We start from the raw sequence: 24,216 nt of genomic DNA on the forward strand, positions 1-24,216 counted from the left end.
CATAGCTTCTATTATGTTATAACCTATATTTAACACACTACTTAAGAAAATTAATACAGCATAACTTTCCAACATAACGCACGCAACATTCATTTCAATACCCGCGGAAAGCCAATCACAAAATACACATTTTTCGCAGGAGGAAGAAAAGGAACGGGGCGGCTGGCGCTTTCGCCCTCCTTTATTTACAGTTCATTTGTCACAGATTGTTTGTCACAGGTTGTTTGTCACAGATTGTTTGTCACAGATTGTTTGTCACAGCCCAGCAGCGCTCCCCTCCCGCCGCGCCCGGGATGCTCCGGACCCGAGCGCGGCCCCGGGGCTGCCACAGCCCGGGAAGTGCCGCGCTGCTCTGTCCCGGGACAGCAGCAGGAGCCGCGCAGAGCCCACCCCCGGCCCGTCCCAGGAAGTGACGGCAGCCCGGTCCCCCCGGCACACCTGAGTCACCTGGGCGGGCGCTCGGCAGCGCTGCGCTCCGCGGAGCCGGGCGGGTCCGGGCACGGCTGCGGCCATGGCGAGGGACGGCGGCTCGCCCTGGGCCATGGGGCTGCTGAAGACCTTCGAGGAGAGCGAGTTCAGCAGCTGGGAGAAGATCGGCTCCGGGGGGTTCGGGCAGGTGTACAAGGTGCGGCACCTGCACTGGAAGACGTGGCTCGCCATCAAGTGTTCGCCCAGCCTCCATGTGGATGAGAAGTAAGGGGGGGACGGAGGGAGTGGGGGACACTGCGGGAGGACAAGGGAGCCTTCCCACAGAGGCGCTCCGAGCGCTCGGCCAGCCCGGGGATCCGCGGGGCGAGCGAGCGCTCCCGGTGTGCAGCCGCACAGCCCATCTCACGGCCGGCAGCAGGAGCCGGGGAATGGCCCAGATGTCCTGAGGGTTCCTGGGAACCGTGGAATAGCCCAAATGTCCTGCCGGTTCTCTGGGAACCGTGAAATTCCCCAAGTATCCTGCTTGTTCTCTGGGAACTATGGAATAGTCCAAATGTCCTGCCCGTTCTCTGGGAACCGTGAAATACCTCAAATGTCCTGCCTGTTCCCTCGGAACAATGAAATACCCCAAATGTCCTGAGGGTTCCTTGGGAACCGTGAAATACCCCAAATGTCCTGAGGGTTCCTTGGGAACCGTGAAATACCCCAAATGTCCTGAGGGTTCCCTGGGACCCGTGAAATACCCTAAATGTCCTGCCTGTTCCCTCGGAACAATGAAATACCCCAAATGTCCTGAGGGTTCCCTGGGAACCGTGAAATAGCCCAAATGTCCTGCCGGTTCTCTGGGAATCACTAAATACTCCAAGTGTCCCGGCTGTCCCTGGGAACCATGGAATAGCCCAAATGTCCTGCCTGTTCCCTCGGAACAATGAAATACCCCAAATGTCCTGAGGGTTCCCTGGGAACCGTGAAATACCCTAAATGTCCTGCCTGTTCCGTCGGAACAATGAAATAGCCCAAATGTCCTGCGGGTTCTCTGGGAACCATGGAATACCCCAAATATCATGCCTGTTCCCTGGGAATCATGAATTAGCCCAAATGTCCTGCTGGTTCTCTAGGAACCGTGAAATAGCACAAATGTCCCGGCTGTCCCTGGGAACCGTGGAATAGCCCAAGTGTCCTGCTGGTTCTCTAGGAACCGTGAAATAGCCCAAATATCATGCCTGTTCCCTGGGAATCATGAAATACCCAAATATCATGACTGTTCCCTGGGAACCATGGAATAGCCCAAGTGTCCCGGCTGTCCCTGGGAACCATGGAATAGCCCAAGTGTCCCGGCTGTCCCTCGGAGCCCTGCGGAAAGCATTCCTGCCCTGCCCAGGCCGTGCGTGTGCCGGCTTGCTCGGGCTCGCTGCGGCCCCAGCAACCGCCGACCGCGCCGGGATGGGATGGGATGGGAAGGGCAGGAGGAGTGGGAATGAGTCTGGGATGGGATGCAGGGCCTTGGGAAGAGCCAGGCCTGGCTCAGGGGTGCGGGATTTGTGGCTGATGTGGTCGGGGGAGCGCCCTTTGGTGTCTTTAGGGAGCGGGAGCTGAAAGGAGCCGTGCTGGGAGATGTGTCCGTGTGTCTGTCTGCTCGGGATGAGTCCTCGCAGGTGTGTTGTGCTGCAGGTGAAGGTGCCCCACGGCGGGACTCCCCTCTGCCACTCGTTGTGTCCTCGGTGACGTGCTGTGCTGCTCTCGCACAATCCCAGATGGGTTTGGGTTGGGAAATTCCTTAAAGCTCATCCCCTTCCAGCCCCTGCCGTGACCAGGGACACCTTCCACCATCCCAGGTGGCTCCAAACCCCATCCAACCCGGCCTTGAACGCCTCCAGGGATGGGAGCTATGGAGGGCAGGTCTTTCCCAGGAGAGGAAGGCTGTCAGGTGCATCTCTGGAAACATCCCTGTGTTGTAGGGTGGCTTTCTCTGTGCACAGAAAAGTGAATATGCCAAGTGGTGTTCCTGGAGCTCTCCCAGCCCCACTTGCTCTTTGGGATCTCTACAAGCTGATTCTGTAGTTCAGTTTTTGAGACATGGGTTGGCTCGCTCACAAAAGGTTTCCTGTTGGTGCCTTTCCTGCAGAAAGAGGGAGATCAGCTAGCCCAACACTGAAAACGTTTGTAAACCCATCTTCTGCAGGATTTCTGGGGTACTTGAGCATCTTTTCCAGTATCTGAGTTGCTGACTTGGCAGTAGGCATGGCTTATGGAGTGCAGTAAATGAAATTAAATGTCCTTTGGATAGGGAAAGTCTACTCTATGCATAGGGTAACTGTGCTGTCTGTGAATAAAATGGAAAAGACCTTGAAGTTGCAGAGTGCATTTCATTGTGCTAATCTGCAAGCCTCCTACTGTTAAAACCTCAAAGGAGATTTCAGGTTTGATGCTTGTTGATTAAAATAGTACCATGGGTGATTAATTTTGAAGCTGAAATTAAAACGTGTCTGAAAAATAAGCTGGAACTTTTCATTTGCAGTGTACATCTAGAAATTTACTCCGAAAGTTAATTTCCACTCTGAGACAAAGGATGCTACACCTATTTTAATATGTTTGGTAATTAATTTTAATATTTATTTATTAGTTTAGTATTTAATAATTAATCTTGAGATTCGCTATCAGATCTCTATATTAATATGTACCACGTGCAGTAGAGGGCCACCTGTCCCTCCGTGGCTATGAGGTGTGCAAATACTGGAAGACCATACAAACATGCAGCTCAATGGGCAAAAAATGCCCTGAGAATTGGGAACTTTGAGGCCATAGGGCTTCTGCAGCTTCTGATTGATTTTAATAAACCACTCCTTGAAACACTAATTTATTTTACTGCAGAATCTGTGCTTTAGATGCTTGAGGAGAGCATTGATAAGAAATTGGAGTGTCCCTGGCTTTTGAAAGAGCTGCCTCTGCTAAATAAATGTAAACTGATTTTTTTTTTAATTGCTTATTTGATTCTTGGGCTGTTCTATCAACCCCCTTTCAGGAGATGGTTATCCTGAGACTTTATACCCAGAACTTTTCTAATAAACTTGTTCTATTCAAATGGTGGGGTGGGGGGCTCAGACAGAATCAAACACAGCCTCTTTAGCTGGCAGGTTGCAACAAGCCTGTGCAATTAGATTGTTAATCCAGGAGATTAGCTTGACTAGCTGTTTCTTGGAACCCTGTGATGGGTTAGAAGAATTGCCAGTGGTATCAGAAACATTAACTGAAAAGCACAGAGGCTTTTTTTCTGATGTATTTATTTGGTACCACATAAAAAACCCTGTTTGTAATGGCTTGGTGGTGGTAATACCCCGTGTAGTCTCTCTTGCTGTGCTCCTGCAGACAGTGAGAGATCTGGAGCAATTCCCTCGGCAATTATCACATCATAGAGCCAAGTGGCCTCAAGCAGAAGAAAAACTGAGTGCGGAGCCAGGAGTGTTCTTTACCTTTAAGCCCAAGCCCTCTCAGACAATCCAGCCAAATTCCATTCCTAACACCTTATTTGCTCCCACTTTCCTGAGATCTCCTTTCTCTCCTGGGACTCGGGATGCTCTCAGGATGGGGAGGTTCACGATAAATCGGAACAAAAGATTTTTGAGACCCTGAAGGGTGGAGGAGCCTCTCCCCCAGGACAGTGAAGTCTCTTGTCTTTACCCGTGTGGGCCAGAATGGAAATGTGGGCTGCAGGAAAACAGTGCCAAGCTGGGAGAGAGAGAGAATCCTTTGCTGATTTCTTCTGCTGAACACAAACGTGCTGACTGTAAGGTGTAACATTTCCTGGAGAGGGATCTTTCCTGGAGGTGTTGGCCATGGGGGTGACTACAGGCTGTGGAGGTGGAAAAATTTCTTGATTAAGGAAAAATAATCCCAAGCAAAGCCCTACATATATCTCCCTCTGCACATCCTGGATTTGGGAATTGTGCAGGACTTTAAAATTGAGGAGGTTTTGGAAATGCCTCGCTGTTAGTGGATGGTGCAGTTTTATTTAGGTGGTGAAGGTGAATGAATGTCCCTTTTGTGTAGGGAGAGCCTAAGAGTCACCTTGTGCTCCTTAAAGAGGAGGGGAGAGCCTGTCCTGTGCTCCTCTGGTACCAGAACTGCACGGATCTGCTAGCAGGGCTGACATCTGACATCTGTTAACCTGAAAAAAGGGATTTTCTTCCTTTTTCCCACCCTTCCCTCTGCCCTGACCACGAAGTGGTTTTTGTCTTCTCACATTCTTCTCTGCGAGTCAGCAGTGTGGAAGTTGTTAAATCTGTACCCTGCAGAGCAGAGGCCACTCCATGCTCTTCAAACCTCTGCCCTGATGCAGGTGAGAGGAGTTCCTGAGGATGTTCAGGGGTGGTGTAATTTGGTGGAGCCCCATCTGCACCACCAGCACTTTGTGAAGAGGTGACTGAAATTCCTGAGGGCTGGATCTCCCTGGGCTGGGAGAAGCCTGGCTGCTCTGTGTCTGGAGCTGGCTCACACAAACGGCCCCAAATGCAACTTTTGAGCTTCTCTGGAGCAGTTTTTGAGTTTCTCTGGAGCAACTTTTAACTGCTCTGTCTCAGACTCCATTAGGGAAATGTGGTGGTGGTGGCGGGGGAATATAAAACTGCAAGGACTGCCTGGTGAGTCTAAGGTTGTAGTTTTACAGCAGTGTTATCTCTAGGGCACAAAGATTGGATCCATGCAAATGCAGGCACAGCTGTAATTCCTGCTGTTCTTGTGGCAGGGTTTGTGGGACAAGGGCTGGGCCCTGGGGACTGGGGCAGTGGGCAAGAGCAAGGCCCTTGTGTCTCCAGGAGAATCCAAGGAATGCAGCCCTGTCTGTCTGATGTGGAGTGGGAGCAGACAGCTCTTTGGAGGTCTCCAGTTCATGGTGTATTTCTAGTTGCTTTGTAAATGAGTGATCTGTACTGACTTTTGTGACAGAGATGCTCTTTTGGCACTGGACCCAGTGCTGGAGCTCTTGATGTGTGGGCCCCTGTCTGCTGGTACTATTTACAGGAGAAAGTGTGTGCAGCCCATCATTTGCATGACCTCAGCTGTCCTGTGTGTAATCCTTCTCTGCTTTCAGAAGGTGGCAGGGGTCCTTTGGAAAGCTGTTTCAAAGCCCACGAGCTGTGCCAGGCCTCTGGCTGATTGGTTTTGGATGCTCTGGGTATGGGAAAGTGCTAAGGGTGGGAATTGTTGCATGGGGGCTTTATTTAAACAGGAAAATTAGATAGAGGGCCTGTTATTCTCTTAATTCACTTGATGGACTGGATCTGGTCCAAGCAGAAGCTTTTTTTTTTAAACATTACTTTAATGAAACAGAGAATTCTGGTTTGTTAGAAAACGCCCCATTTCCAGCAGCCAATCCGTGCTTTTGGCGATGCTCTCTGAGGCTGTTGCCAGCCTGAGCACCCCATCCCGAGCAGTCTTAGTGGTTCTTGTCAGACCTTGGCTCTTGCTGTGCCTGGGAGGGCTCAGACAGGTATTTTACATCCCTGACTCCAGCTCAGCCCAGGCCCGGTGAATTATGCTGGGTGAATTATGCTGGCTATGCGTGTGGCTTGGGGGCAAGGAGTTGGTTGTGTTATTCATGGGTGCTCCCTTCCAGCGTGCCAAAGAGCAAACTGGCTACTTGTCTGCAAAGGCAATTATTTCACAAGAAAGTTGCTGTAGGGAGCAGCAGGAGCCAACATGGTTAATGGAAAAGATTTCTCTTATCTTTTTTTTTGTTTCTCTCTCTGCATGTAAGTCCCTCCTTAAACCATTTTTCAGCCTGATCTTGCCTCTTAAATGGGTTTGCTGCTCCTGGTGGGAAATGTTACCTGCAGCAGACAGCAGACCACATTTCCCAGCCTTGGGGAGTGTCCTGCTGCTGAGTCTGAAGGCCAAATGACAGCTCCCAAAATCTGAGAGTCCCTCACAGGCTGTGCTTCAGCTTCTCCCAGGTCATCCAGGCACTGGGGGACACGTGAGAAGACTTGGCTGGGTGCAGGCTGGACTTGGTGCTTTCTCTTTTTAGAAGTGCACAATGCTACTAGCTGGCCTTGGATTTGAAATTTTAAAACCAAAATGGTTTGTCTGAGCTGAGGCTCTGCCATGAGGCTCCCACAGTGGTGACTGGCATCACTTGTTGGTGTCACAGAGCACAGACTTTGTCCTTTTACTGTTGTCCATTAGATAGTGTGTGCATCTTTGGGTGCATTGCAGGAGCTGCTGTGTAATAAGAGAGGGTCTGCTCAGGAAATATCACCTGTCTGACCTCCCTGTGCCCTCTTCTGTGAATCTGTGGCAGCAACAGTGATGTGTCAGTGCCCAAAGCTGCTCTGGGCAGGGTTCATAATCACTGACAGTGCAGTTTTTACAGATTGAAGGGGCTTTAAAGCATCAAGTGTGGCCCCTCTTTGTGGGCACAGCCAGCCTGGGGACAGGAGCCTTGTTTCCTGTTTCAAACCTGGGGCTTTGGAGGTTTTTGCAGAAGGCTGTGAGTGAGGTGCAGAAGAAACACTCAGCAATTAAGGGTCCTGACCTGGGAGGCTGCAGCTCGGGCTGAGTAACACTGACCCCTGTGCAGGGTCAGGCTGAAGTGACCTGTAAACAACCCAGGGTGCTCATTCCAGCTGCCAGGCCCAGGCCTGTTACATCACTGGGAATGGTGAGCTGGGAGTGCTCAGCACCTGCTGGGGCTGAGCCAGTGCCCTTCTGGACTTCTCTCATCTGTGTTTTGGGGAGGGTTTTGTTGTGTCTCCCTGGTTACAGCGGGCAGTTTGCTCCCCTCAGTGCTGGGTCCAAGGATTCCTCTCCCAAGGTTTGGCTCTGTGAGCACTCAGGATGCTGAAGAGATGCTGTCTGGCTTCTCTTTCGATTAACACAGCCTTGTGACTCACCAAAAGTTAATTACTTCAGCCCAAGGAGTTCCAGCAGTAGTAGAGCTGGGCTCTGAGGGTATCATCCTCTTTCTGAACAGCACAGCATAACCATCAAAGCAGGGAGATGGGCTTTGCACTGGGATAGTCACACTGCAGAAGTGTAGGGCTGTGCTCCTGCAGCTGGGAGCTGCCTGCTCTCATAGTTGAGACAGAGACAATACAAAGCAACACACTCCATCTTCAGAAGGCTTCAGACTGTTTTTATTCTAGCATGAATGCTTTTTATATATTCTTACAAAACTCCTAAGTTTACACTTTACCCATTGGTCACGAGAGACAAAGTGCTCATTGGACTAGGCAATTGCAGGTTTCTCTTATTTATCCTTCTTTCTTGGTTTCTATGTCAATGACCTTGGTAGGAAATTCTTTCAGGGATATACATGGATCCTCTGATCAAACTTCTTGATGGCTCACAGAAGTCACTGTAAAACCTCTTCCACAGCCTACCACGGAAAGCATGAAACCCCAAATCAGTAACTATGGAAATGTGTTGGGTTTTACAAGAAATGTTTTTGTGCTGCTTGGCCTGAGGAGAAGCAGCTGCCATCCTTCACCTCCCATTCTCTTCCACCCAGGGAGCGCATGGAGTTACTGGAAGAAGCCAGGAAGATGGAAATGGCAAAGTTCCGCTACATCCTTCCCGTTTATGGCATCTGCAGAGAGCCAGTGGGCCTGGTGATGGAATACATGGAAACGGGGTCCTTGGAGAAGCTCCTGGCCTCCGAGCCCCTGCCCTGGGAATTGCGCTTCCGCATCATCCACGAGACAGCAGTGGGCATGAACTTCCTGCACTGCATGGCTCCCCCCCTGCTCCACCTGGACCTCAAGCCTGCAAACATCCTGCTGGACGCCCACTACCACGTCAAGGTATGCACTGGATGCTCTGTGCCAGGGTGTCCAACCTTTGCATGGTCCCCCAGGGCTCCTGCCAGATGCAAAAAAAGATTCCCACATTCAACTCCACCCAAATAGAGCCCTTAAATGAATGCAGCTGGTTTATGCACCATTCTAGCACATAGATAGAGGCGTGGTTAGGGAACTTGTGAGAACCCCCCTGAAATTTTAGAAGGACGCGATGAACTCTGGTTCTGAGACCTAATGGGTCCTGCTACAAATTTTTTGAGAACAAGGGGAGAAAAGCCTGCAAGCCTGCAAACATCCTACTGGATGCCCACTACCACGTCAAGGTATGCACTGGATGCTCTGTGCCAGGGTGTCCAACCTTGCATGGTCCCCCAGGCCTCCTGCCAGATGGAAAAAGCCTGAGAGAAAGCAACAACATTCCTTTAGAATTAGAGAAATGCCCACTGACCCAAGCCCTCAGATTCCCACATTAAAATCCACCCAAATACAGCCCTTAAATGAATGCAGCTGGTTTATGCACCATTCTAGTACACAGAGGTGTGGTTAGGGAACTTGTGAGAACCCCCCTGAAATTTTAGAAGGATGCAGTGAGCTCTGTATCTGAGACCTAATGAGTCCTGCTACAAATTTCTTTGAGAACAGGGGGAGAAAAGTGGTGTGAACCACTAAATCATCTTTGCCACTGCACAGCTGCCGTGATTGCCTTGTTCTGGCTCTCTGTCTGCACCACTAAATGCACAGATCTCATTTACAGCTGGAGCCTGGGGAAGCCTTCCCAGAGGCAGCTCATTTCCATTTGCTCAGGGCATGTACAGCGAGGAAGGATCTCTGTCCTGACTGTTCATGCATACCAGAGGTCGCTGGAAGGAATTTCTTTTGTGGCTGTAACAGCATGAAATTATTTTCGTTATCCATTTCCAGAGTAAACAGGCAAACTTGTTAGCCTTCTCTGCTGGAGATTCTGTGGTCAGCTGGACCAAGGAGGTTGTGTTTGCTTTCTCAGCTTGCTTTCTAGAGAGCACAGAGACTGAAATATGGTTTTTTCCCCTGTTTTTTTTTTTAGTGTTCAATTGTTTTTTAGCAGTGCCATAATCCATCTGCTCCCTGGTCTCCTGGCCCCCTCACTGATCCAGTGCCCTTGGTCTTGCCTGTATCATTCTAAAAAGGAAATTTTCACTAAATAGAGACAGATTTCCTGATGTCATTATAGGGTTGGAGCCATAAGAGGTGTGTGCCACTAATGAAATCACACTTGTGACGGTCTCAGCTTTTTTACTAGGCCTCTTAGTCATTTATTTCTTAGAAGAATTTTCTTTCTGAGGTAGGAGGCATCTACAGGTGGTCATGCTATTATGACCAGAACATCAGGATTTCAGCTGCTGAAAGCCTGTTCTCACACAATAGTGCTGAGAGGCCTTTGCTAAGTATTTATTTACTTAAAAGTTCATGCTTGCTTGCATAACTTCTTAAATTCCTGATTCTTGACTCATCCATGAGCCCAGATAGCAAGGCTGTGTTTTTCTCACTGTTTCAGGAGGTTGAAGTGCCTGGTGTTCTGCCTGGTGTTCAGCCTGTATCTGCGTGGTGATGTAACACTGGGGGCAAAGTGCAAAATGTACAAAAATAGAAAAGTCTCTGGTGAGGTCATTGCTGACATCCCTGATGTGCTTCTCTATGAAACACGTCAAGGTCTTCAGATCCTTTCCATGGAGTCCAGAAATGAATGGTCTGATCCAAACCTTTTCCAGCCAGCCGTCTTTTACATCCACAGGCATCTTGGAAAGCCCTCCAAGAAGCAAAGCAGGCACAGATACCCATATAAAAAATGAGAGATGAACATATTCTGTGAGGTGTCTTCACTTTAAAAATGTGGCCCCGAACCTTCTTTCTGTGTGGTGTGAAATTTACAATTAAATTTCAGACCCTGCAGCTTGATTTAATGTGCATTTTCGTGCTGGAAGGCTAATGGAGCTGCTGATTGAAGTGTTTTTAGATGTCAGCATTAATTTAGTATGTGCCCTGTCCCTAACAGAGTCCTAAGGTGAGTGAAGAGATGTTGCAGACTGCAGGAGAAGAGTTTGGAGGTAGGGAGGACTTTTACAAACTGTTTGCCCTTGAGCCAGGAAGCAGTCAGTCTTCCAGTGGAGAGCACTGGAAATGCTGCTGTGCCATCCTGCAGTTAAATGCAAACACACCCTGCTCCTTTTACGAGTGCTGTGCTCACTGTAAAGCCCTGAGTGAGGCTGGTGACTCAGGCAGTGCTGCTGTACAGAACTTATCATCAAGTGGGTGCCTCCATATCATAAAGCCTGGCCATTACATAAGCCTGTGCTGAACTGGGAGGATAATTGGGAGGATGGCATTAGCCTGGGCAGGGATATAGATAGACAAATGTTAACTTCAGCAAAGGCACATTGCGGGGATTCCCTGGTGATTTTAAGTGTTTGTGTGTGATGTGAACAGAGCAAGGGAAAGGTTTGCTGTTTTTTGGGAGGTGGATGCATCCATCCTCCCTTGTGAGTTGGTGCTGGGAGCTCCCTTCCCTGCCATGTCCTGCTCCATCTTGTTTGCCTTAAACACTGTGCTTTCCTTCGCAGGATTATTCCATACCCAGGCAGGCTTTGTCTTCCTTCATGTCAGCCTTTTTCTCCTGTTTGTACCAGCACGATCCTCCCTTGCCCCTTTCTCCAGTGTTCCTCATATTCAATCTTCCAATATTTACATCCTGACATCTGTTTCTTTGCTCAACTGGACCACATCTTCTGAGCTCGTTCTTCAGCTCTCCTGCCCTCCACACACATTCTGGATGTGTCCCCTGAGCTGCTGCGATGTGGCAATCGCTGGCACGGGGGAAGCAATGCCACATTCCAGCTCTGCCCTCGTGGGCTGGCAGTTTGCTCCTTCCCTGCTGCAATGTGATCTCTGCAGGGCCCTTGGTAGGAGAACAAACACCCCAGCACGTGCAGAAATCTCATGCCCAGCTTGTTGCCAGCTACCATGCCCTCGTGATCTCTGTCTCCAAAATCTCATGGTCAAGAGTGTCACTTATTGTTTAAAATTAAGCCAACCTGCAGCTTAATACTTTTGGGCAGAAACATTATTTTTATGCTCTTGTTTCTCTCACTGTCCAGCCTGGGTTTTTTGCAGCTCCTCATCTTGTCATATGTGTATTTGTACACAGACATACATGTGTATATGTGTGAGTTCATGTACACACAGAGACAAGCCTGACCAGTTGTTTTTTACCTCCTGCATTTTGGTTATAAGGAACTTGAAGCAGAATGAGCTGCTCTCAGCTGTGCTTTAAGCTCTCTGTAGTTGCTTTTCTCCCCTCCCCAGTTCTCCAGTTTAAACCAGTGTGAAGTTTGCTGCTGTGTTGTACCTTGCTGATGGTCCTGCCTCTGTGGTCTTCACTGTTATTTGCTTCAGCTGCAAAAGTTCTGAGAATGAAGTTAGAAACAGATTATTCAGATGGCAAATTTCATGATCATAAAGCTTCTTCATGTAGGTGGTTAACTGTAGGTCCAAGCAGTACCCAGGGGCCAGGCTGGTAAAGAGCACTTGTCTCTTTTTATTAGACTGCCTGATGTAGGTAGCACAGCCACTTTTTTATCAGCTGCAATTGCTCTCCTCTTATTACAGATGAGGAGAGCCTTTGTTTTGTGTGTCCCTTCTGCTTGTTTCCCACCCTTCCTGATCAAGGTTTGCATGCAGGGCTGTTGTTGCTTGGCTCTTTAATCCCAACCAACAAAGCTGGTTTGCACTGTGATCAGTTCTCTGATTGATCTGATTGTGGTGGCACAGGGGAGGGAACAAAACCATCCCTGTTACAGTAATGCAGATTCACGATGGATTAAAATGGGTGTTTGGCTTTGGTTTGTGCTGCTTCTGAAAAGAGCATTACAAATGTCCCATCTGAAACTGGTTTGGAGGAGTTAAAAGTTTCTGGGCAGGTTGGAAAAGGATGGAAATGAAGTCTGTTTCAGAAAAATTTATTTTAGAAGCTAACTGAAGTGCATTAATTAAAAAAAACCTATTCATAAAGACATGGATTTGAAGTGCAGATTCTGTTGGTATTTGGAATTAATTTTTAGTCATAATTTTTAGTAGTCCAAATCTGTGACCCATGCAAATTTCTTTAAAATTTCAGGCATTTTTAAAGAACAAAAATGTAACAGCCTTTCCCTCTACCCCCAGAAAAAAGAAACAAGGGAAACCTCCCCTGCCACCAGACATTCTAACATCCCACAGACAAATGTGGGGGCATTCTCAATATCCAGGTGCAGAGACTTTGTACAGAGCCAAATACTGGATGTTCCAGCAGAGATTAAAAATTAATCCAGTGGATTTGATGCAGAAAACCTTTTGGTAAACTCTGTCCCTGAGTGCATTGCAGTGGGTTCTTGAGTTTTGCTTGCAGAAAAATGATATAAAGCATCAGGAGCTAAGTGCACAGTTCAGGACACCAGGAGGTGAGAGCAGAGTTCAGGGCAGCCTGTCAGGAGTCATCAGTAAAAAAAGGCACTTTCCAAGCACTCATTTTGTTCCTGGGAACTTGATCCCTGAAGTGCTTGGGAGTAGCTGACTGTAGTAACTGTTGTGGTTATGTGAGTGTATCTTCTAGTTTCCAAAAAAGAAATATAAATTACAAAATAGAAAAAAAATACAAAAATAATTTCTTAAAGCATCTAGAACTTTGCAAGTGAGTATTTTTGTACGATCTAGAATGGAAAGATCCACGAATGGTAGAAACAGAGAAAGTCTTGCGCACACCGAGTTAAAAAACAAACTGAACTAAAAAATAAAAACAAATAAATATAAATCTTCAGATCTCGGAATCCTTCAGTAAAGCGAGCGTTGCTGGAAGCGGGCAGGAAAACACGTGCAGCTCCCATCCCTGCCTGGTGCTCACGTGTTGGTTCTCATGCAGCCCTTGAAGGAGCAGAGCTGCCTGAACATGAACATGAACGTGAACATGAACCATCCCCAGCCTGCGTGGGCTCTGGCCCAGGCTCCTCTCCCTCCTCTCCCTCCTCCCCAGCTCCCACCGCGGGTTTTGCATGCAGCAGTCTGTCGCCTCCGTGTCTCCCCTGCTGCTGCCACGTGTGCTTTTGAAGGGACCTACCTGAGATCACTGATGTTGATGCCTCAGGTTTGAGATTTTGTATTTTTCACGTTCTGTGCTGCTTTAGTGTGTGGGTCTGTGCTTCATATTATGGGATGGTGAGCTCTGTGCACAGAGCAGGGAGACAAAACAATTCCTGCTCCAGCTGGGCACCAAGGACAAATGATCCAAATCTCAGCCCAGGAGCACAAACCCCGTGGGCTGCAGAGAGAAAAACAAGGATGGGACTGCAGGGGCTGCAGCTGGGATTGGACACTGAACTGCAATGTGCACATGGAGCAGAGCTGAGCCCAGGGAGAGACCCTGGCAGCGCTCGTGCATTTTGGGGCCATTTGGGTTCATCTTGGGCGGATTTTGGGACCATTTGGGGTCATCCTGGATGCAGCCCTGGCTGGGCTCTGGTGCTGCCCAAGGTGGATCCATGGAGGAGATCCTTTGAATAAATCCCTGCTTTATTCTTTAGCTCTGTCCAGTCTACTCTAGGGCAGCCTTCCCAAGGCATCGACGTGAGGAGCGAGATTGTGGATTCCCTTGGAATTTAGGGGAAGAGGAGAGCCTGGGGTGGGCTGCAGGGACCAGCAAGGATGTGGAGGAAGGAGCAGGGAAGGGTGCTCCACTTTCACTACCTTCCCCAGCAAAGGAGTTGCAGAACAAGGTGCCTGGCCAGCAATTTAAAGGCAAACCAGGCAAGTTAAATGGCTGTGTCTTCCACCCACTGCGCAGTTCCCACTGGTGTTTAAAGAGCCTGCATGACTAAACACACCATGCAGCGTGGAAAATTCGCCCTAGAGGAACTAATAAAAGCCACAAAAAGCTGCCTGCAGAACGTTGCTGTTTTGTTGCAGCCTGCAAGATAACAATTCCTCAATTTCCAGTGCTTTCTCCTGCAGAATTTGGTATGATCGAAACCCTGCTGTACAGGTGATTTTTTTATTAATTGACATAACACCCAGTCCTTCACACTAGGAAGGGACAGTTCCACAAGGTGAAGTTCTTGCTAGCCCAGGGAGGGTGTATGCTTAGATGTTTCTTAGTTTGTAGGGTGACTTTTTTCTGGAGTGCTGGAGTGCTCAGCTCTGCCTTAGCCCCCAGCCTTAGATTCACACACCGTAGCTGGTGGCTCCAAACACAGGAGTGTCACCCTGCTGCCTGCATTTCATCTCTTTATTTCTTAACTCAGGCAGTAGGAAACATGCCATTGTTTAGACAAAGAGGGAGGTGTGTGGCTTTAATTATGCCTGGATTTCTTGAGGTGTGCACAAGCCTCTGCCTCACGTTAATCAAAGGAGAGCAGCGCTTCACCACGTCGGATCCGTTCAGACTTGCAGGGTTCAGTTCATTTATGAGCCTGACACCACAGCCTGCTGTGATGCTGGGGTTGGGCTTTTGTTCTCCTGTGGAGCACACCAGGTGCCCCAGACTCATGCAGTATTTCCTGTGGTGGTCAGCTTGACTCTTCCCAGGGTGACCTGGCATGTGGACAAGGGTTTTCCTGCTGCTTTACTGGGTTCCAGTGCTTGGCTTGCTGTGGAGTCCAGCAGTCCCTCTCTTGAGAGTGTAGCTCCACAAGGATGAGAAACTATTCTTCCAGATAACTTCGCTTTTTCCCTTTTTCCCCGCCTCTTTTTTTTTCTTTTTTTTTTTCTTGTGTGTGAGTTTTTTTGTTCTCAAGTCATTCCCACATTACCCTACAGAGGGACAACAGGTTGGACATACCTGTGTTCTAGGGTGCAGGACTTCTCCACCTCTCCAGAATTCCTCTGCTGAGCTCTTTGTCCATGGGAGAAGTTCTTGCTGAAGCTGTGTGGGTTGCTTTGTTTGCTTTATGGCAAAGGGAGATTCCTTGCATGGCTGTGTAACGTGTCTGTTCTCCAGGAGGCTGAAGCTGGCAGCAGTTTTCTCCCTTTCCAGTAATGGACACATGTTACAACTAGTTTTGTGGTATCTTTAGAGAGAAACATCTTAAAGTGTACAGTCGGAGCCTATTAAAAAAAAAAAAAAAGTTTTTTTTAATTATGCTTGTTGTTTTGAGGGAAAACTTTCTCAAAGGAGAAGCTGTGAAGATCAAAAGGGGATGAGTCATTGAAAAACCTGAGTATTTATTAGATAAAAGGAATGTATAAGTTAGGGGGAGGGGGAATCTTATCTGACATGCAGACAAAAATCAGTGGGCTCAGTGGTCCAAAAAGACTTGACTTTTCTTGAAATTACCACTTGGCATAATAGACATTTTTGTCCAGTGGGAAACAAATAAGACAAAGGAAATTCCTGGGCTATCTGTTTGCTCGATGATTGGTATGCCTTTGAGAGCAAATGAATGCATATTTGCTTGACACTTCAAATTAAAGTGGAGGTGTGTCCTTTTTCTAAACTTGCTGTCACTTGTTGTGCTCATTTCAGCTGTGCTCCCTGCGTCACTGCACCGACTTGCTGGATCTCCTGGCTGCCAAAAAGAGTTCCCAGTGTGGGGTTTTTGGTGTGTGTGTGTGTGTTTCCATTTTGGGTTTTTTAGCACTTGGTGGCTCTGCTGTTGGGCTTGGTCCTCGTGGGCATGGTCAGTGTAACAGGGACACCTGAAAGGGTGATTTTCCAGAGTTCATTGGAGAGCCAGGGCGTTTAAAACACCTCATACACTGTGAGGTTATGTAGGGAAAGGGGGTGGCACGGCCAATAATTACATTAAAGTAGTTTGCAGTAGCTAAATTCGACTGGTTTAAATTACAATAAATTGTCTTGACTGTTTGTTGTGTTTGCTATGTAATGGGCTGGCATGCTGCTGCTTGCAGAAACTGCTTGCCTTTTTTTATTTTTTCTTCTTCTTCTTCTTTTAGTTTAACCATAAAGAAAAACCTACCATAGCATTATGCTTCCAGAGATGTTTTATTGGCTTAATATTTCTGCACAGCACTTCACTGTATTTGTTGGGTGATCCTGTTGTTCTTTGCAGGAAATATTTTGTGAACACCTTGAAAGTCTGATGGTACCATGCACTTTTCTCACCTTCTTCCTCCTTTTTTTTTTTTTTTTTTTTGTTTTATTGGCTTAATATTTCTGCACAGCACTTCACTGTATTTGTTGGGTGATCCTGTTGTTCTTTGCAGGAAATATTTTGTGAACACCTTGAAAGTCTGATGGTACCATGCACTTTTCTCACGTTCTTCCTCCTTTTTTTTTGTTTTTAAAATTTTTTCAGATTTCTGACTTTGGGCTTGCAAAGTGCAATGGCCTGTCCCATTCCCACGACATCAGCATGGATGGTTTGTGTGGCACGATTGCCTATCTTCCTCCAGAGCGCATCAAGGAGAAGAACAGGTGTTTTGACACCAAACATGATGTGTACAGGTCAGTGAACTATGAAAACACCTAAATGCTATTTTAGTAACCCTGTAAAATGAGCCCTTTTAAACTTTTTTTTTTAAGCATGAAACCCCTAAATCCAGTTTGAGCCTCGTCTTGAAATGTGTCAAATTTGCTTTGGGTTTTGCAAAGTGTTTGTGGGGTAAAGGCCTTTTAAAAACTGCAGGTGATCCTGGTTCTTGAAATTATGTGTTGGCAGCTGGCAGTGGGATGCACTCTGCCCACTTTTAATTTCCCTCCTAAAGGTACATCATGACCTACTTTTTGAGTGTGTGATAAAATTCTGAGTTATCTTCAGTGGATTTCATCACTGTGTCTTTGGCTCTTCTTTCATGGCAAGATTATTAGGAAAAGGAAATCACAGCTTTAGATTAAAAAGATATCTCTTATTCTAAATTAAATTCTTTTATTTAAAGTCATCTTGCAGGGCAGAAGCATTAAATTAAACCCACTGCAATGCTTTCTCTGATTTTGTCAGGGTGGATTTGGAGTGGTTGGTAAATGCTACCAAGGACTTGGCAGCATCCAGAGTTTGCTGCCTCAGGTTCCTCCCTGCCAAAGCAAGACTTTGAAATCATGGTTCTTAGCTGCTTTCCTCTGTGTGTTCATCAGCTGAATTAGGTGCAGAAGTGGTGGGATAAGGAAAATAAATTACACTTCTGAGAGGTTTTTTTTGTTAAAAAAATTTCTAGAATTTTTTTTTACCTTTTAAAATTTTTTTTGGCAGCTTTGCCATCGTCGTTTGGGGAGTTCTTACACAGAAGAAGCCTTTTGCAGGTAAGTTGTGTGTTATCTTGGATTATTTTTCCTTTTTCCCACTGATAAGCACACTTCTTGCCCCACCAGCCCCAGAGTTTTGTGCATGACCTCCAAATTCTGACAGTCTTGTGTGGTGGACACTTTTAAGCTCTCAAATTCTGATCACAAGCTTAAGTTTTCCTTTGTCCTATGTCATGAAAACAGAACCTGTATTGCTGCAGGGGCCCTTGTCTGCACATTTCTGCTTCTGCTGGAGTTTGCTGCACAGCTTCAGATCAGTGTGTGGCAAAGCCAACTTGGCAGGCAGCTCTGCTGTTGTTCAGGAGCAGCTCCTCTGTAGAGAGGTTCTGTAGTTTATTTGTAGATTGTGGGCACTGATTTGTTCCTTCAAAAAAAAAAAAAGAAAAGCTGTCTGTGAGAATAAGCCCTGTTCCACCCTGCAGTAAATGCACCTCAACAGGCAGCTGTTTATTCTTCATGACTTTCCTGTGTCTGTGACTGGCCTATGTATAGCGAACATGTCCCAACAAGTTCCAGTCTACTATTGGTTTTTCTCCCAGTGAGGGATTCCGTTTAGCCCAGTGATTGATTTACAGTCAGGAGCTGCCTTACTGCACCTCTTGATTTGTGTTCTTCCTTCACCTTTATGAATAGTTCAGGTACCTGGTCTAAATAAAACCTAAGGTTCTGTTTTCTTACAGCAGATATGGAAATCCAAAATGAAGTAGCAAAGAATTGTTTGAGGTTTTTTTTTTCCTTTTGTTCTTTGAAAAAGAACACAGTCACTTGCTGACAAATGTTTTTTTTTTTAAATGATACATGAGAAGCAGGTGTTACTGCATTAAAAAATGTCTTGTTGGAGAAGACAACTGTCAATTTTTTGCCCTATTGATAAGAAATCCAGAAAAAAAAAGTGTGAAAACAAATTTTCAGCCCAATGCACTCTTAATGCTCTTGGGAAAAGGAGAAGTGATTCCTTTTGCTGGGACGTCTAAATCTGTGTGCTTTTGCTTTGCAGAGGAAAACAACATTTTACATATTATGGTAAAAGTAGTTAAAGGCCACCGCCCAGAGCTACCTGCTGTTTCCAAATCCAGACCTCATTCATGTAATAACTTGATCAAACTGATGCAAAAATGTTGGCAAGATGATCCTGGTGAACGGCCAACATTTCAAGGTAAGATTTCCTCTTAACTTGGCTGCCCATTTATTCTTCTGTGAGTCACATTATTGCTCAGGACTCTGCTAATCCCTGGGGTAAAGGCTGAGGAGCTCTGTGACAGAGTAAATAGAGCACATTGTGTGGTGGAGACAATGATACAGGCCACTTACTCATTTGTGGAGGAAGGGATTATCTGAGGACATGTCTGACCATGATGGCGTTATGTAAACACGCCAGGAATAAGCATTGTACTGAGCCAGTCGGTCCATTTAGCCAGAAATGATGTTTATTTCTGATAGTGAGTGTCAGGACATAAGCCAAGCTGGAGCTGGTGTGGTTTGCAGTGTACCAAAGCGTTGAAGGGACCGGCTCTTGAAATTTGTACTGTTGTATGTTGAGAAACCGAATTGTTTTCTTGTATTGAAACAGTTTGTACAGTTACTTCTCTGCCAGTAAAAGGTTTGAACTTGTCCAAAGCACCTGCTATGAATTCAAGTGTGCAGAGGGATGTAGCTTAATTTAGAAGGATGGGAGAGCTCTCTTCCTGGAGGACTGAAGGGTTGAGGGATTCCATCTTTTAGAAAACATATCTAAATCTGCCAGCAGTACAGTCCTGCTGTGTGGCCCCTGTGTAACAGCAGTTTGGTGTGACTGAAAATGAATTGTTTGGGCAGCCCAGTGTCCCCTTGGCTTGGCTGCACACTTGTGCCCACTGAGGACATGCTGGATGGAATGGTCAGTACTGGAGTCCTTCTCCCTCAGTATCTCAGAGATTTTAAGTTCAATTGATAGAGGAAGGCAGCAGAGTATCTCAGAAACTCTCCCGAAAAACCCAAGCACTAAAACCTTCTTTGTTTTCTTTGAAGAAATCACTTCAGAAACAGAGGCCCTTTGTGAAAAACCAGAAGATGAAACAAAAGAGATGATAACTCAGGACCTGGACACCAAGAATGCCCCAGAGCAGCAGCCTAAGGTATTTTCTCTTTCACTTCTTGTTCAAACTTGCAGGGTTTTGAGAGGAACAGGCTCCTTTATGACCTGGAAAGTACCAAGCAACCTTCTCTTTGCTGCTTTTGAGCACCACCTTGCCTGATAGAAGTCAGTCTTGGTGGAGGACTGGGATGCACAAATGGCAGCAGGGGCATGGACCAGCTCAGGAAAACCTCAGGGCAGAACCAAATGCAAGTACATCTTATTCTCTGCAGGGCTAGCAGGACAGTTAGGAAATAAAGGCCGGAACTGTGTGGGTGTGGCTGATCTTAAAAACCATCATAGACAGAAGAGCCACGTGACTTTAGTGACTGATGGAAACTGCTCTCCTGCTTCTGAAAAAAAATCAGTGACTTTATTAATAGGTTTCATTTAATACAGTGTTTGAAGGCTACCTGCAAACTAAAAAAAAGTGTTTCTTCTGTAGGGCCTCCTGCTCAGTTTTGTTTTCTGACCTTTCTAAAATGCTTGTGTGCTTCTCTTGAAGGGTATTTGTGCACTATCTCAGAAGAAACAGGAGCCTGCTCTACCATCAGTTAAGGATTACAGTCTCTCAGAGTTGTTGTCCCAGTTGGATTCAGGGATTTCACAGACTATGGAAGGCCCTGAGGATCTCAGCCGCAGCTCTTCTGAGTCCAAACTTGCCTCCAGTGACAAGCGGCTTTCAGGAGTTTCATCTGTAGATTCAGCTTTTTCATCCAGAGGATCCCTTTCCCTTTCCTTTGAACGGGAGAGTTCAGGTAATGGTCAGGTTTTCCTTTGTAGTTGTTTGGATTGGGGCATGGGAGTCAATGGGTTGGAGAGTAGAATAAATAACATTCTGGAAATTACTGTTAGCCTTGCTTTCTCTTGCTGTCAGCACTACAAATTTGTTTACTGGAGGTAGTTATTTAAAAGGAAAAAATAAACAAAAAAAATTATGTGGCTCTCAAAAATGATCTAATGAGAAATAATAAATCTCATTTACTTTTGTAAAGGAGTAAACTCCCATTAAAGCAATTACAGAATCAGTCATGTAGAGGTTGGTTGGAAGGGAGGTCACTACTAGTCCAGCATCCTGCTTGACGTGGGATTAAAGCCACTGCCCAGTTAGGTCAGCTGAGTTTGTGGCTTTTTCAGTTATACCAAGCCTAAACCTCAGGACTGTAGTTTTTGAGAGGACTCAAGCCACCTTCTGAGCAACCCCTGGGGCCATTGTGATAAAGACCCCCTCACTTTTCATTCCAGGGCTGCAAACCCCAGACATCTGTTTTCCAGTTAGGTAAACAATGGTTAGTACAAAGAGATCAACCACAACATCCTTTGGTCTTTATGCCACAACAGAGAGAGTTAGTGGGGGCCCAAATCTGACCTGAAAATGTTTAGGGATTTCTGTGGAGCAAGAGGGGGTGAATTGCTGTGCAGGCAGCTCATTGCTGAAACCATGGGCAGGTAGGGTTTGATGGGTATCAGAACTGTGATGCTGTCTTTTCCACAGAATCTTAGAACAGTTTGGGTTGGAATGGACCTTTAATGAGCAGGGACATCTTCAACTAGATCAGGCTGAATGTGTTCAGGGACGTGGCATCCACCACCTCTCTGGGCTCTGGGCAGCCTGGTCCAGTGTTTCACCACCATGGTAAAAATGGTAATCATGGTAAAATGTTTTTCGTGGTAAAATTTTTCTTCCTTGTATCCATTTAGATATTGGTACTACAGATATACAGAAGAGGAAGTTAACAGAGGCGATTTTATCCGGAGATACCAGCAAGCTGATGAAGATCCTCCAGCCTCAAGATGTTGATATTGTTTTAGATGGGAACTCCAGTCTTCTGCACTTGGCTGTTGAAGCAGGTCAAGAAGAATGTGTCAAATGGCTCCTGCTGTACAATGCTAACCCGAACCTCACCAACAAGAAAGGGTCCACCCCTCTTCATGTAGCCATCGAGAAGAAATTTAAAAGCATCGTGGAACTGATTATGGCCAGGAAAATCAACGTCAATGCCAAAGATGAGGACCAGTGGACCGCTCTTCACTTTGCTGCCCAGAACGGGGATGATTTCAGCACCAAAATGCTGCTTGACAAGAATGCATCCTTAAACGAGGTGGATTTTGAGGGCAGAGCCCCCATCCACATAGCCTGCCAGTATGGCCAGGAGAACATCGTGCGCATCCTGCTGAGAAGAGGCGTCAACGTGAACGTCAAGGGCAAGGACGACTGGGTGCCCCTTCACTACGCCGCCTGGCAGGGCCACCTCCCCATCGTGAAGCTGCTGGCCAAGCAGCGCGGCGCCGACGTCAACGTGCAGACCGTGGACGGCAGGACCTCGCTGCACCTGGCCGCCCAGCGCGGCCACTACCGCGTCGCCCGCCTCCTCATCGACCTGGAGTCGGACGTCAACGTCCGCAACGGGCTCCTGCAGACTGCTCTCCACATCGCCGCCGAAACCGGCCACACCAGCACCTCCAGGCTGCTCCTCAAGCACGGGGCAGACATCGAGGCCGCCACGGCAGAAGGATACACGGCGCTGCACTTGGCATCGCGCAGCGGCCACTTAGCCACAACAAAGCTGCTGGTGGATGAAAGGGCCAGCGTTCTAGCCAGGGGCCCTTTAAACAGGACAGCGCTGCACCTTGCTGCGGAAAACGGGCACTCCGAGGTAGTAGAAGAACTGGTCAGTGCAGAAAATATCAATATTTCTGACAGCGAGGGGTTCACAGCTCTTCACCTGGCTGCGCGAGGGGGGCACGCGAAGGCGGTGGAGGTTCTCCTGAAGCACGGGGCCCACACTGACATGCCGAGACCCCAGTGTCAGACCCCGCTCCCCCCTGCTCAGCACGGCAGGAATAGCTCACTTACCGTGTTGTTAAGTGACACTTAAGCAAAAAGTGCCCCGTGGTGCTTTTTTATCTGGTGTGAGGAGGCTGCTGGAGCTCAGGGCCTTCTCCAGCTGTGCAGGGATGTGCTCACCAGTGGTAGCAGCTGATGGACTGAGGTGTTTGAGTGTGACTGAGGCCAGGTGCAAGGCCAAGAGCTGGAGTCTGCCGTGGTCTGTGTCACTCATTCCATGCCTGCCCACCCTGCCTGGATCCAGACATTCCCCTCCCCAAGGACGTTGTGAGAGAAGGATGCAACTTGTGTGTTCTCCCTGCTTTTTTTTTTTTCCTTATGTGCCAAACTAATTTAAGAACTAACATTATGCTTTTTTTTTATTTTCATCAAAACAGAAAGAAAAAAAAAAAGATGGCATAGATTTGTGGTTCATTGCAGCAATTGATATTTTGGGCTGAAAGCCTCCAGTGTAGAATAAGCACAGCAGCAGTCTGCTTGAAATTAATGCAGGAGTTGAGGAAAGGGCTCTTTAAAGTACAGTTAATCACGTTTCTGCTAAGTTTTTTAATGGAGACATTGATTACAGATTTCCACATACTCAAAGTTTATGAGGCAGACTTAATAATAAGGCAGGATTCAAAAAAAAAATTAAGCAGAAGTAAAAGCTTAATACTGCTGTCTTCATGTACAGTACTACCTTGTATGTATCCTGAGATCAGTAAACTGGACTAGGTGCTTAGTGGTTTGTCTTAAACGAGCAAGTCAGGAGCTGAAATTCATACTGGACTGAAATGGATGGTCTGTTCTAACATCATTGTACCAATTTGTAAAACACTGTTTGGAGGGGCTGATGACTAGAACTGATATACTGTGTATATAGGATTTCTACCTGTTGTACGCTTTTTTTCTACTGAAGAAAATAGATTGCTTAGAGTGGGTATGTTTTAATACACCTTTTAATTTCACTCTTTTCAAAGTACAAATGTGGCCTGTTATTAATAAAAGACTGTGTTCCACAACTTCTGTGTATTTTGGAGTCAATAAAGCAACTGAAAACCCATTGACCAACAACAGCAGAACACAACTACCATGTGTTTAGTGATCATAGAATAGGTTAGAAGGGACCATAAAGACCCCCTGATCTGAGCAGACACCTTCCACTAGATCAGGCTGCTCAGAGCTCCATCCAGCCTTGTATTGAATGATGTTGAAGCCCAAACTGTTGACATGTAAGGCTGCCCTCAGTTTTACATTCCCCTCAGCTTTACAGAAATTCAGAAGCTTGCAGGAATGTGAGGTGCTTGTTATTTACAGAATAAAATTGTAGAATAAAGCCTCACATAACCTAATCTTTATGCATGTAACACACTGATGTACAACTGGGATGGTTTCCTCTCGTGCTGTACCTGATAGTGGAGAATGAAGTGGTATTAAAAAGCAGATGGTGAAGCCACGCTCATGCCACTACATGGAGGCTACAAAGCAATGCCACTCTCAGCAGAGCATGGCAGTCCCAGCAAGCTCCTAAAGGTGCTGACAATGAAACTTCTCATTCAGCAAACAAAACTATCATTTTCCTGCTTCCTTCCACTTTGGAGACCAGTAACTTGGCCATGTTACAATACGGCAAATTCAGCCACAGACCACTTGGTCTCTCAAGCTTAAACGCTGGGCTTAGCCTAGCACACACCATTCCCTTTGATTTCACAGTCTCGTGAACAGTGAGATTAAAGATACTTAAATTCCGGTGCTTACCTGAAGTGCAAAAGAGCTGTAAGAGCAGGTAACA

General features: G+C 46.8%; 1 protein-coding gene across 1 annotated transcript; it reads left to right on the forward strand.

The window, feature by feature from the left end:
• Positions 1-351: 351 nt before the first annotated feature.
• Positions 352-23,424, forward strand: RIPK4 (receptor interacting serine/threonine kinase 4). Its single transcript, XM_039729545.1, has 8 exons — positions 352-693; positions 7,934-8,225; positions 16,541-16,689; positions 17,432-17,481; positions 18,482-18,640; positions 19,492-19,598; positions 20,103-20,355; positions 21,299-23,424. The coding sequence occupies exons 1-8, from the start codon at positions 512-514 to the stop codon at positions 22,474-22,476; spliced, it is 2,370 nt and encodes a 789-aa protein (XP_039585479.1). The 5' UTR covers positions 352-511; the 3' UTR covers positions 22,477-23,424.
• The last annotated feature ends 792 nt before the right edge of the window (positions 23,425-24,216 follow it).

Source organism: Passer montanus, unplaced genomic scaffold (genome assembly GCF_014805655.1).
Source record: "Passer montanus isolate IOZ18808 unplaced genomic scaffold, ASM1480565v1 scaffold69, whole genome shotgun sequence".
NCBI classification, from domain to species: Eukaryota; Metazoa; Chordata; class Aves; order Passeriformes; family Passeridae; genus Passer; species Passer montanus.